Source organism: Thamnophis sirtalis, unplaced genomic scaffold (genome assembly GCF_051295495.1).
Source record: "Thamnophis sirtalis isolate CommonGarterSnake01/CBP01778 unplaced genomic scaffold, rThaSir2_p1.2 scaffold_3, whole genome shotgun sequence".
NCBI lineage: Eukaryota > Metazoa > Chordata > Lepidosauria > Squamata > Natricidae > Thamnophis > Thamnophis sirtalis.
The window spans coordinates 177,177,912-177,192,139 of NW_028261383.1; the positions used below are offsets into that span (position 1 = coordinate 177,177,912).

The following is a 14,228-nucleotide window of genomic DNA, read 5'->3' on the forward strand; positions in this document are numbered from 1 at the left end:
CATGAAGAGTTTATGTTTATTTGTCTACATTCAGTATAATCCAGGAACTGTCTGAATGACCCAGACATACAAACCCACTCTTTCCCACAAATTTAAAAATAAATCACTTATAAAACTGAAAAACACTAAAGCATTAAAATACAGAAAGCCTTTTTAAACTCACTTCACAAAAGCAGGAGACATCCCTTATCCATTTAAAGCAATCCTGTATGTTAATATCTGAATTTAATTTAAACAAAAGAGGGATGTTGAACTGAAATTCTATTTAGACAAAAAAACTGAAATGGCAAACTAACAAACCATTAAATACACCATTAAATGTCCAAAATACAGCTAATTATGGAATCACAATGTACTCAACCATTAGTGACTGATATCACAAAGAGCACTGCAACATGGAAACAGGGTTTACATGTTTACTGTGATGCAATAAAACTTCATATTCAAAGGTTATGCAAATTTAGGAGAAGCAAAGATACAGACCCATCAAAAACAAACTAGTTTATCTATACTGATAGTTCATGCTGTGGTCATTTCTGCCATATCCAGCTTGTGGAGGTTGGTAGGAATTGGGAGGCCCACTGTAATTCTGATTTGAAGCTGGAGAATTATAATTTGACTGAGAATATCCACCTAGAAAAATAGAAAGTTACTTTAATATACCACCGTAAATGCTACTTCGGTTATTTCCAATTATTATGCATAAGAATATTTAGAACACAGAACTAAACATAGCAGGCATATACATTGCAACACGTAGGCTTTATTTAAGATCACTTAAGAATATTTTACTATCACTCCTTGATTTAAGTGCTCTGGCACGTATGCACATTTGGAGAACAGGACCTCAGCTTCAAGCTTTGATGTTTTCAAAGCACCCCCTTCCCTCTTCTTCTAATGCCTAGAGCTGAAAAAAATATCTTTCCTCTTGAGTTTTATTCATCCCATTCATAGATTACATTCATCAAGCATTAGGGACGCAGAGAGTATTGACGCTGACCACAGATAAAAGAGTTGGCCATTGAGCCAGTGCAACATCTATGGGAAACTTTTGCCTCACTAACAGAAGTCTTTGCGTGTCTAACTCTCTACTGACCTTGCTTACCTTGGTAAGATGCTCCTCCTCCCCCAGCACCTCCCCCATAGCCACCAGGATTGTAGGAGGCACCTCCTGAACCATAGTTGTTTGCACCTCCTCCTCCTCCACGTCCACTGCCATAATCTGCAAACAAAGAAAGCACATTAAGCCCCCTACATAAACTACTTTGAACAGAGGATTGGCTGTCTCCACTTCCTATACATGAGATGCTCACCACCGTCTCTCTGTGCTTTTGAGAGTTTTAGGACCCTAAAGCATAGTAGCTTCAACCAAAAACTATTCTGCACCTAGATGCCAGAAACTGCAACGCATGAGAACACTTGTCTATTGCAGGGATTTCTTGATGAATGGCTCGCGTGGAGCCCAGAATTTCCATCATAACATGATGGCTGCATGTTGCGCTATCAAACTGACTGATCTGATCTAACATATTTGTGGTGGCTGTAAAGCAAATGCGGCAGTCATAAAACAAACATGGCAGGCATTAAATTAACCCATTGTCTGCATGGGCGGATTTTTTGAACACTGATTTCCATCAGAAGGTAATAAATTGCTGTCCTGTGACTGTGAGATGCTGCAAACGGCCATAAAATGTGATTATATGACTGCACAGCCCCCCCCCCCCCTTTGGAACTTCAAATCTGGATCGTAAGTCCCCTGTGGGGGTCCGTCATAAGTCAAGAACTGCTTCTATTCTGTTTAGGCCACCTTCTGCCTTTCTCCAAATGGTGCTATCTAGATTTGATCTTTATTCCAGCAATTTTGAGATTTAAGGGTATTTAGTATTTAATAAATTTATAGGCCGCCCAATCCCGAAGGACTCCGGGCGGCTTACAGAAAGAATGCGGCATGCGCAGTGAACCAGGCTAAGGAAGACTATCGCGTTGCCACATTTGTCAAGTTGTTTAAAATAAACTTTCAAAATATTATTCTGAATCACTTCATCTAGTTCTCAGCTCAATATCAGCTATTTCACAAGTTTAAATTGCTCTTTATCTGATCATTGCAATATTAGACAACTTCCAAAATTACAGGAAGTCCTCGACTTACAAGTTTGTTCAGTGACTTCTCAAAGTTACAACAGCATTAAAAATGACCTCACCATTTTTCAAACCTATGGCTGTTGCAGCAGCCCCATGGCCATGTGATCAAAACTCAAGTGTGCAACTGGCTCATGTTTATGGTGGTAAGAGTTCCCAGGGCCATGTGATCACCTTTTAAAACCTTCTGAGGGGCAAAGTCAAGGGGAAACCCAGATTCACTTAACAGCCATGTTGCTAACTTAACAAGTGCAGTGATTCACTCAACTAATGTGGCAGGAAAGGTAGTAAAATGGGGCTAAATTCACTTAACAAATGCCTCTCACAAAGGAACAAAAATTTTGGGCTCAGTTGTAGTTGTCAGTTGAGGACTACCTGTCAACCACTCATAACTACCATTCCCCCAAAAATAAGGCCTAGAGGGCGTGGCCAGCGCAGGAGGCAGCGAGCGCATGCAGGCCAACAGTGTCCGACAGCAGGCACAGCCTGCACAGCGCAACTGACTCCCTGTCCAAACAGCAGGCAGAGGAAGGAGGGAAGCACATGATCTGGATGTGCCCCACGGAAAGCCAAGTCCAGAGAGGAGGGTGGCGGGTTTCCCACGGCCCACCCAGATCGCATGCCCCCTCCCCCTGTTGTTTGGACAGGGAATCAACTCCCCTGCGCTGCACGGGCTGCCAATGGACCAGTGGGCGGCTGCTGCAGCCACCGGCAAATACCATCGGTCTCTGTGTGTGCTTGCCACCTCTTATGTATGCGCCAGGCCAGGGGCACCCAGCTGGGCTGATCACCCTGAAATCGTGCTTCCCCCAAAATAAGCCCTAGTTCTTATTTTGGAACCCCAAAAATATAAGACCGGGTCTTTTATTTTCAGGGAAACACGGTAGGGGTGCTTAAACCAGTAATTACTTTTTGAACTATTCCCATCTTTTCTGTTATGCCTTTAAGCATATTTATTTGCTATAAACCAGAACTAACTTATGCAATATCCATTTGAACATTTCTTCACTCCCCCCCCCCCCACCATGCACAAGAAACTCACTGAATTTACTTTCGTAATTGTAGTCTGCTCCTCCGCCGCTGCCGCCCGGAGAGTTGTAGGAATTTGAGTAAGCAGCATAGTTGCCTTGGTTATAGCCCTTCTGCTTGCCTTGGGGGGGACCATAATTGCCATATTGGTTTTGGTTGTATGATTGTTGCTGTTGGCCCTGATGGGACTGATACCCTGAGCCATAAGAAGGTTTCTGCTGTCCACCATGTTGTTGTTTTTTCCCAGCATGCTTAGGGGGAGCAGGAGCGCTGTAGTCACCACCTTGATAATAGGAACCATAGCCAGAAGCACCACCTCCTCCTCCTGTATTGCCCGAATGGCCACCATTACTGTAAAACTGGCCTAAAGAGAAGAGAGCAGGGTCAACAACAAAGAAGGCAACACTCTTGTTCAACATACCATATTCAGGAATATGACAGTGTGAAATTGTTCTGTACTGATCTCTTTCCAATTAAGGAACATTAATTAGGCTGTCTGCAAAATAAAACAAAAATGTCTTAATTCCTGTTGACAATTGTAAAGATGTTGTATTGTAAACTATGTGCACTATTAGGCAAGGCTTCTTTTTTTAAGGATTATGTTTATTATTGAACGACTACAGTCCTCTCAGTCACTCCAAAATGTTAATAAATCTCAAAGTTGAATATTTAAGATGTTTGGCTTTCTTAGGGGACTATCTATGTGTGCACAATTATTGGGCAACTATTAGTGTGCAGATTATGCAAGTAAATGAAAAATGAAAATTGTTTCCTCTCATTTATTTTCATCTGCTAAAGTGAGAATAATCATCAACTCAAAAAGTGAGACAAACATTTCGACATTTAAAAAAAAGGTAACCCCTCTTTTCAATAACAGTCCTAAGCCTTCCACTCATGGAGTCTATCAAGTTTCTTCAGCTGTTGACCAATCAGCTTTTTGTCCCGCAGCAGCCACAGCCTCCCAGAGACTCTTCAGAGGGCTGCACTCTTTTCCCTCACTGTAAATCTCCCCTTTGAGAAGGGCCCACAAATTCTCTATAGGGTCACGTGAGGAAGGGGGCCATTCTTTCATCTTGAAGGTCCTTTACTGGCTAACCACACCCAGTTGGAGCACTTCGATGCATGCGATGGGAGAATTGTCCTGCATAAAAATCATTGTCTTCTTGAAAGATGCACACCTTCTTCCTTTACCACTGCTAGAAGAAAGTGTATTTTGAAAACTGGCAGTAAGTTTGGAACTGATTTTGAGTCCATCTTCAACCCGAAAAGGTCCAACTATCTCGTTTTTAGTAATACCAGCCCATACCAGGACCTCATCTCCACCTTGCTCGTGTCTGAGTCGAAGTGGAGCTCTGTGCCCAGATCACTCTCATCCTCAATCAGTCCATTAAAACCTCTGAAAAATCTGTCTTCAGGTATTTCTTGCCCCAGTCTTGTCATTTCAACTAATGTGATCTTATTCTGATTCTTCTCAAATCTTTGGCAGTTAATGTGTGTCTTTTGTTCTCAACATGTTTCTTGCGACCCCGTTTGCAACAAAACGTTTGATGGTTCTGTGATCATGCCCCCCCCCCGTATCTTAGCAATTTCAAGCTGCACCCCTCTGAAAGACTTTGTACAATTTTTGACTTTTCAGACTCAGTTAAATCTCTTTTGTGACCCATTTTGCCCGAGAAGAAGCTGCCTAATACTTATGGACACCTTAATATAGGGTGTTGATCTCTTAGACCACACCCTCCCTCATTACAGAAATAAACATCACCTGATATCCTTATATCCAATAAGCATTCAAGTTTAGAGTTTGGAGGTGGAAAATATACACAAAAATGATACGGCCAAAATACTCACTTGCCTAATAATTATGCAATGTATCATTTATACGTTAAATTAATTAGTCCCACCATATTGAGCTGCATGAAATTCAAAATAATCTAATATAGCATTTTGCACAATGTCAGCCTTTCGTAAATAGCAATTTCCCACATCAGAATTAAAAATCATTCCAAATATTAAATAGTTACCGTATTTTTCAGAGTGTAAGATGCAACCGAGTATAAGACACATCTTAGTTTTTTTGGAGGAAAATAAAGGGGGGTGGTTTGATTCTGCCTACCAGGTATTCATCTAGCTAGCATCCTTAGTCTGGTCAGCTTCAGCACCTAAGTTTGCTGGTTTTGAGCACCTGTATGTACGCTTTTTATGGGGATAAAAAACAGCTTCTAAAGCACAGCTGAGAGAGAAGCAATGAGAAAAACAGGCAAAGCAGGCAGAAGATTGTTTCACTTTTTAGCGCCTCTGTGCTGAAAAAAAATCTTTGCAAAAAAGCTACATTTGGAGTATAAGACGCACCCAAATTTTCAGCCTCTTTTTTGGGGGGGAAAGTGCATCTTATACACCAAAAAAAAGGGATATGTTTCAGTTGGTGATAGAATGTAGAAAAGAGATGATGACAGCTGTAAACAAAATCAAAATACTTACAACAATGTGCACAGTATATATACTCTGCACAAAATGTTCCCTGCATTGTACAGGCAGAAACACGTGCATTCTTGGTGTGTGGCGAGAGCAGAGCAAAGTCAAAGCCACTAATGGGAAGTAATACACAAGGAGAAATATACAAAAGTAACGGAAAGGAATGAACGGAAAGATTGGCAGGTGGGCTTAGAGCACAAGCTATAGAGGAAAGGTCTTAGATGTTCCAGCCTTTCCCATAAGATCCCTCTAGATCAGGGTTGTCAAACGGGCAGCCTGCAAGTCAGATGCACAGGCCACACCCACCCCAACTCCAAGAATGGGAAAAACAATGTGAAATGATAGCAACGTGACAGTGAGTTCGACATCGATGCTCTAGATTGTGCCCTGATTAACCCCCCCCCCAAATTAAAAATGTCCACTTCTGAGCCATTGCATGCTCATTTTGTCCATGGGGAAAATTTCATTTAATGCACAGTGCTATTCATTTTAAAGGATTCATTTTAAAGGATTTGGCTCTCTACTTAGAATTCAATTTGAAGTTTATGTCACAAGTCATGTATAAACAGATTTTTTTTTGTTCAAGGAACATAAAACACTACCTCAGTTCTGACCCATAATTAGCATACAAGTTACCAATTACTATTCTTTATAAAAACATAAAGCTACATGCTTAAAAAGTGGGAAAAGTTGTAAGTGAACTCACAGTTGTGGTTCAGCAAGAGGTCATGTACAAAGAAACATAAACCTGGTTACTTGGAGTAATTTTACTTCTTAATCCAAATTATTCCTAACACACATTAAGAACAACTGCTTCTTCTAGAATAACAGCATTTAAGTATGATTTTTTTAACTTAGTTTTGCTTTTAAATTGATACCAAATGTCATTTTTATGTTTAGAGCCTTTTTTCAAACTCATATCTCCACTGTACTTCCACTTATTTAATTATTAATTTAGTACGTTTAACATTGTTAAACAATGACAACAATCAAACTGAGCACATTTAATATGACTACTAAAGCAAAGAGAACTAAACAATCCATTTATTAAAAACGTTAATAGCTACTTTATTCCCTGTGCCTTTCAATGTTCAGTAGTCTTCATGTCTTATGATAATACTACATTTATCTTCTAGGGACATGTACCGGAGAACAAGAAAAAAGAGCCACATCCTATAAGAACTGCAAAAAAACCACTGCAGTTAACCAAGCCACTGACATGTTAAAAGATAATACAACCCAACAAGTCTCAGACTTTCATTAATGCAAGAAATCCATGGACGTAGAGATTAAAATCAGCACATGTAAGTCAAGAATACGCATGCTCAAAATTCAGGCTGTTGTAGTTTAAGAATTATTAAAAGGAATTTTGCCTTATTACAAGCATTTACCCACTTTTTGGGACTAAAATCTGTACAAAATCTCCTGAAAATTTAAGACAAAAAGGTAACATATTTTTGCAAGTTCTGTTAAAATAAAATGCTTTCCATAAAAAGCAAAACAAATGCCTTTTGCTTGTAAGCAGAACAGAGTTGGCTCTTATTGTGCACAATGCACAGGCATTCCTTGAACCTTTGCTCCCCAATCGTGTACATCGATATGATCAAAGGCAAGTCACAATTAAAACTGCCACTGTTTGTAGGCTAAGTTTCGGAAAGCTGCGGTGAAAAGCCACTGTTGAGAAACCAGTGAAGCACAGGGACACAGCACGGACACATTGGTTTTGGAGTTTGAGAAAATTGGAGTAAAAAGTTGTTTTATGTGCAATACTTTTAGATGATCTAGGAAGACCCAAAATCATGATAGCCGTAGCAGTCTGTGAAAAAGTCACCTACAAAAGGGGGAGACAGAGCAGAGGAAAAAAAATTAGAATTTTTGAAAATGGCAAAATGTGCCACATTTTAAAAAAAATATTTTTTATTTCTCTGCTCCCGTCATCCTCCCTCCCCATCAAAGGCTTTTCAAAGCAAAATTGTGTATTTTAGGGAGAAATGTTTTTTTAAAAAGTGGTGTATTGCTTTATTGCTTCACTTGGCTTAAAGCAGAGAAATTTAAAATCAACTTTCAAGAGATATCAGGTCATTTCATTTTGCAAAATGATATTTGAGTTTGTTATCCCAGAGTGTTGCCTATTTCCCCCCCCCCCCATTAAACACTTACTATAGCCTGCTGTTGCAGAGTTCCCACCGTAGCCATAACTTCCATATCCGGCCCCTAGGAAAAACACCAACAACGTTAGACAACTGGAAGTGTGTTAAATGCATTAAGTTGTTATGCTTGCACACTATCTAGATATTTTGAAACGCACAAAGTGGTTGCTAGAGAACCTAGTCTAGCCAATCTTTCCCAAACCCAGCAACATTTCACCCACTCCAAATGGAGTAGCCAAATCCCAAATGTTACAAATAGAATAAGCTCAAACTTAAGATATATTATAACATTTCAAAGGTAAATTAAGGCAAGATAATATTGTTTCTAAATGTCATAGTGGTAAATAAAAGTAATGCAACTCACCAGCATTTATATAACCTCCATGATTGGCACCACCAAATCCACCTCTGCCCCGGCCCCGGCCCCGGATATTTCCTCCTCTGCCCCGACCCCGCATGTTTGGAGGAGGAGGTACTTCAGCATGCATAGGTCCCGCCATGCCATAGCCTCCTGGATTATGCTGCTGAAATCAGAAAAAATGTTTATTCCTGGCTCTGGCCACTTAAAGCACCCGAAAACTACATATTCAAGTGTGCTTTAAAATAATCTATCAAACTTTGAAGCCGCAGTTTTTAAAGAAATGCGCAGGTTATTTCCAATATAATCATAAACTGTAGTGCACATGCCTACCTTTACAGGAAATTTGGGTCCCCCCCGTGCTGGCATAGGGGCCCTTTTCTTCTTCTGCTCCATTGGAAGGGGGGCATCTGGGAAAAGCTTTTCTAATGCAGCCAGTGCAGCATAAGCTTTTGCCACCTTTTTATTTGAACCGGCTCCTTGGAACTTCTGGCCATCAACCTCCACCTTCGAAAAGGGAAAGGATTTCAGGAACAGAACTACAACTTTGACAAAACGTAACAGCAATTATGAATACAGTTCTGTGAACCAAGTCATCTCTCACCTCCATCACAAACCGTTTGTCATGACTGCCACCAGTTTCTGAAATCAGCTCATATTTTAAGCCACGCCGTTTCTCATTGAGTTCCATAACTGGATTTTTCCCATGCTTGGTCAGTATTGGTCCCTGCTGTTTCACATTCTAAGTAAAAACATCACAATGAAAATATGTCTTAATTAAATGTTAAAAAGCACTAATATTTCCTCCAATATTTGCAAGTTAAAGAAAGGTAAGTGCACACCAAACCAATTACTTACATTATTCTAGCCCTATATTTATGAAGTATTTAAATAAGCCAGCAAAGTCCTATTGGCTTTACAGCCAGTTTGTTAGAAATATCCTCAATGCATGGCAACATGTTCTGGACAGAAACTAACAAGCGCCATGTCACTAAGAACACTTATCACTAAGATTTGCACAGTGATAACATAGTTTAGCAATTATTTCCTTAAAGAGACCATAGAATACTACACAGAAAGGCGTTTTCTAGAAAATATGATTCTATGGGGAACATCCTTAGAAATGTTAGTGATAGGGGAGCTAAGTGGAATGAAGCAAAGCATATAAAAAGATAATAGTTTTAAAATGTGTAAAAGGGAGTAGATACGTAAGACTTAGATATGAAGCACCCAAGAGCCAATAGTAAGTCAGGTTCACCTCTGTTTGCTCTGAAGGAGAAGCAGCGTTAGGAGTACAAATAATTTCCACTACAGGAGGAGCAGCCACTGCAACTGGTTTCTGATCAGTTTCTTCTGCCGATTCATCGCCTCTCTCTTTGCCTTCCACACCTGTAGGGAGTCCCATGTCTTGCAGAACCTAAAACAAGAAATTAACTATCATTGTTCCATTGCACAGCTATTGCACAGCTTATCAACTTTAAACAATCCTATTGCCTATCTTGAAAGAACAGCCCACACTCTCTTGCAAACAGATGTAACCCATCTTTCATTTGTTGGCTGTTCAGCACTTGCCTTTAGGAGCTGAAGGACCCGTATTTAATTGATGTTGAAGGGAGCAAATACAAAAGTCTAATTTAATTTGTATTTAAATTTCACTGGGGTTCCCAACCCCTGGGGTGCGGGAAACAGTAGAGGACCATGGCCCATTCAGGACCAAGCTGCGGAAATGTCTGGCAAGTGCACATGTGCAGCTCCACTTGTGCAAGGGGAAGGCATGGCATGTGCCTGCCGCTCATGTAAATGGAGCTGCAGGCGCTTGTGCAGAGCCATCCCCTCCCCACTGCAAAACCAGAAATATTGGCGACCGCTGAATTAAATGCTTAGTATACAGATAGTCCCCGACTTATGACCACAACTGAGCCCAAAGTTTCAGGGAGGCCGTTACATGAATTTTAACCCATTTTACAACTTATATTACCACAGTTGTTAGGTGAATCATTGCAGATGTTATTAAGTGAATTTGGCTTCCCCATTGACTTTGCTTGTCAAAGTTGCAAAAGGTGGCCACACGACCCCCAGCCACTGCAACCATCGTAAGTGTGAGTCAATAGCCAAGTGCCTGAGTTTTGATGGTGACCAAGAGGATGTTGCAACGCTCATGTGGAAAATGTCATCAGTCACTTTTTTAGTGACGTAACTTCAAACAGTCACTAATTGAACGCAAGTCGAGGACTACCGTATTCACTTCCAATAAAATTAATTCAATTTAATAGCAAAAGTTACAGGGATTCTAAAAAGGCTCCTTTTACAGAATACACAACAGGCAAGACCCAAAGTGGAAGAAGTTTGTTAATTCAGCGAATGCCAAATCATAATAAACACAAACATATACTGGATACAGAGACGCACACACAAAAAACACGCCTTTAATTTTGGCTTCTTAGAAAATCCATTATGTTTTTGTGAACTTTGAGAGCCAGAATGATCAAGTGGCTAAGGTGCTGGGCTAGAACAAGGAGACTACGCTCCCCCCCCCCCCTTGACTGGGTGATACAGAGCAATCACTTTTTCCTAGTCCAAAGAAAACAGGGGAACAGGAAAAATGTAAAGTATGTATGCACCCAAGTTGCCAGAAATAAAGCTGGGATAAGAATCAAACAAATAAGCAGATAGCAGTTCATTTTCGGAGAATAAATTAAGCGATGTTCAAAAGCAAAGGCACCTATTACAATTACTCTTTACCTTGACTGCAACATGCAACTTGGCTGTTTTTTTGGAAGGTCCCGAAGCTTCGTAAGTAATGCCATCAACTTCCACAGACATAGTAAATATAGGAGCATGAACTGGACCTGTCTGAGATACTAGTTTATACTGAAGTCCAGGTTTTAGCTGATTCAGCTTCATGAGAGCATTCATGGCTTGTGGAGGATCTGACTTTTCCTCTGAAGAAAAGAAATTATTTTTAGATTATATCTTCAAATGAGTGCCTATGCATTATTACTGCCAACTGCTAAATGCAGCCTTTACTGCTATCAAGCAAAAGCATGAAGGCCGTCAATTTATGAGAACTTTTTACTATTCATCTAGTTGCATATAATGCTGTAACCAAAACAACCATCTTAGTGAGCACCTAAAAACTAAGCAAACCTACCTCTTGCCAACTCAATACCTTTTTTCTGAATCTTCTTTTTCTTTTTGCTTGGAGATTTCTCCTCTCCATCTTCTTCCATAGGACGTTTCAAAGGAGCAATGGCGTATGTTGTGCTAGGGGGGATCTGGACTGGAAAGATAAAAGTTCAAAATCTCAGTCCGCTGGCCAATAAAATCTCTGAGAAATGAAGTTCGCAAGTTCCAAAACATACCAGTGTAGTCAACTGGGTTTTCATTTTTGGGTTTCTTGGGCATCTTTGATGGCAAAGGGTCCATCCCCAAGACTTTGTGAAGCTGGCCAAAAGCAGCAAGCCTCAGAGCATGCTAGAAAGATATAATGGATGTTACTGATCAGTCTCTTTATTGCGACATCTATTAAGACAACACCCAGTCCCAGTATTTCATAGAAACATCTTCTAAAAAGACCATAATGAAGTACTCTAGAACTTAAAGAGTTAAAAACCTGATACCTTATTTCTGGCAATCAATAAAAGCCTCCTATATTAGTGAAATAGGACCCTTTTCTCATAAAGTCAGCCTCACGGAAGTTACTAGCTACCAGTAAGAACTCATTGCGGTTTTGTAACATCTGTAATCAAAACTATACCTGAGCACTCTGTGTGATATCTTCCCTTTGTTGTCTGTCTAGATGCCCAATAGCATCAGTGGCTTCTTTTTCACAAGGATCATAAATACCAGAACCATCTGAAGGCAGGAAACAAGGAAGATATGCAGAGAATTATCCTAGGATCTCTATGTAAACCTGAATATTCCCTTAGTATCACCTAACACTCAATACTGTAAGTAGGGTTGATAATCTGATCTACTCTAAATTGCAGACCATTAAGCCCAACAAGGTGGCAAACTTGCTGATGTATAAAAATGTTCCAAAAGGGAATCGGAAATAGTGGGTGGGTCCAAAGAACATCTACTCAATATATCATTACATCCTAAATACAGAATTTTAAATGAAACAGATGACCAACTCTAACTTGTACTAGTTAAGAGAGCAAATATCCATTGAAATTCTCAACAGCCAAGGACCATCTAACCTGGCATAACTATTCCGGATGCGAGGCATTCAAGAACTCTTCTCAGTGCCTCACCAGCTCCCATGGGCCGATTGGCTGTTCCAATTGATTTCTCACAAAGCAACTCTAGAGGCTGAAAAGAAATTTCCAAAACAATGAAAACAGCAGAACAATTATCAAAATCTTTAATACAAATACAGATATTTTTGATCATAGCTTTCTGTTTCCTATGATAGGCAGTTGCAGAATATATCGGCAGTCCTCATTCAGCAGTTGCCTTCTTTAGCTATGGTTTGCAGTTACAACAGTTATGAAAAACTAACTTTGCAATCTGTCCTTGCACTTATTTGTTTCATGTAAGGTCTGTAAAGCAAAGGAAAGCTGAAGGTCATAAGCAGAGGTGTGATACTACTTAGCAACTACTCTGCATAATGACCAAGTTGCCAGTGCTAATTACGGTTGCTTAAAGTACTTCTAATTTAAAGTTAGGAAACGAATCTTACGCAGACTTTTCCCCTACTATTAAATGCTATTTTCTTCTCTGCCAGCTGAGTGGCCTTGGTCCAGTCACGTTTCCTCAACACCAGGAAGGCGGCAATGGCAAACCGCTTTTAAAAAATCTTGCCAAGAAAACTGCAGGGATTTAAAAGAATGTGTTTGCTGATGCTCACATCAGAGCTCCTTTAATAGTAATTGTATTGCACTTATACTGATTAAATTCTAGGTAAAACTTAAGGTGCTGATACTGATCCATGACTTATCATGTGGATATCTTCAGAACTGTCTGATTCAACCATTATTCGGAAGAGTTAAGAATAGCTAGGGAGAAGCTTCCTATAATCCCTTATTTCCAAAAGGCTTGGAAGGCTGAGGCTAAACAGAGCTGCTTTTCTATGGCAATGTTTTGTTTTTATTTATATACTTAGAAATACAGAAAAGCATCTGATTGCAGATAGAAACAAAGTAGAATAATTCTATCAGGATCTTCTCTTAAACCAGCCTTGCTATTTAAGTATTGTTAAGATGTTTACCGATTATAGATTAGGAAAGAAACAAAATGTTGTCAGATATGTAAAATGTATGTCAATAGTATTTCTATTTCCAAATAAGTTCTTTGAAAGAATATTCAGATAGGGATGTATGAATAGCAATAGCAATAGCAGTAGACTTATATACCGCTTCATAGGCCTTTCAGGCCTCTCTAAGCGGTTTACAGAGAGTCAGCATATTGCCCCCAACAATCTGGGTCCTCATTTTACCCACCTCGGAAGGATGGAAGGCTGAGTCAACCCTGAGCCGGTGAGATTTGAACCGCTGACCTGCTGATCTAGCAGTAGCCTGCAGTGCTGCATTTAACCACTGCGCCACCTTGGCTCTTGAATGCATATGAATGCAATATCTAATGTTACATTCTATTCATAAGTACCAAAATATTTTAGTTTTCCCATGATTGCAAAGCTACTTTTAAAAAGCCTAAATTTTACCATAGTAAAAATTGAGACATTTATCAAATAGAATCCGAGAACTGCAAACTATTGCAGAATTTACTATTATGTCTTTGCCTACCACTGACAGCTATGAGAGTTTTATTCAATCTCTTTGACTGCCATTTTCCTTGTAACTGCAAGGAAATAGCAAAAACAGATTGAGAGTTAGTATTAAGTGGTGATCCATGAGTGCATGGTCTTTAAATCAAACTCATTTTGTTGCAAACAACATTAGGATTTAAATTATTACTTGTGAATATATTTGGCAGCAACAGACCAGCTTGTTTGGAGGTAAGCAATGTGTATGTGAATGAATGGAAGGGGGGGGAAAGTTTAACAGCATCCACTGTCATTATGTACAGTATCAAATAGAATCACAGTAATATAATAGGCATTCAACACTTTTGTTAAG

General features: G+C 39.7%; 1 protein-coding gene across 12 annotated transcripts in view; it reads right to left on the minus strand.

The window, feature by feature from the left end:
* Positions 1 to 14,228, minus strand: part of ILF3 (interleukin enhancer binding factor 3) — a 27,610-nt gene continuing 13,382 nt past the window's right edge. For 2 of the 12 annotated variants that reach the window (XM_014054477.2, XM_087711089.1), the window contains exons 8-20: positions 12,351 to 12,462; positions 11,906 to 12,003; positions 11,511 to 11,622; positions 11,300 to 11,428; positions 10,891 to 11,090; positions 9,407 to 9,565; positions 8,753 to 8,890; positions 8,482 to 8,655; positions 8,155 to 8,314; positions 7,801 to 7,854; positions 3,182 to 3,532; positions 1,097 to 1,222; positions 1 to 633 (exon numbers count right to left, since the gene is read on the minus strand). In XM_014054477.2, coding sequence (XP_013909952.2) covers positions 503 to 633; positions 1,097 to 1,222; positions 3,182 to 3,532; positions 7,801 to 7,854; positions 8,155 to 8,314; positions 8,482 to 8,655; positions 8,753 to 8,890; positions 9,407 to 9,565; positions 10,891 to 11,090; positions 11,300 to 11,428; positions 11,511 to 11,622; positions 11,906 to 12,003; positions 12,351 to 12,462 — 1,944 coding nt within the window. In that variant the 3' untranslated portion in view covers positions 1 to 502. Of the gene's footprint in view, positions 634 to 1,096; positions 1,223 to 3,181; positions 3,533 to 6,392; positions 7,472 to 7,800; positions 7,855 to 8,154; positions 8,315 to 8,481; positions 8,656 to 8,752; positions 8,891 to 9,406; positions 9,566 to 10,890; positions 11,091 to 11,299; positions 11,429 to 11,510; positions 11,623 to 11,905; positions 12,004 to 12,350; positions 12,463 to 14,228 lie in introns of those variants that run through there. The other 10 variants (XM_087711092.1, XM_014054486.2, XM_014054482.2 and 7 more) reach the window with 10 other exon arrangements.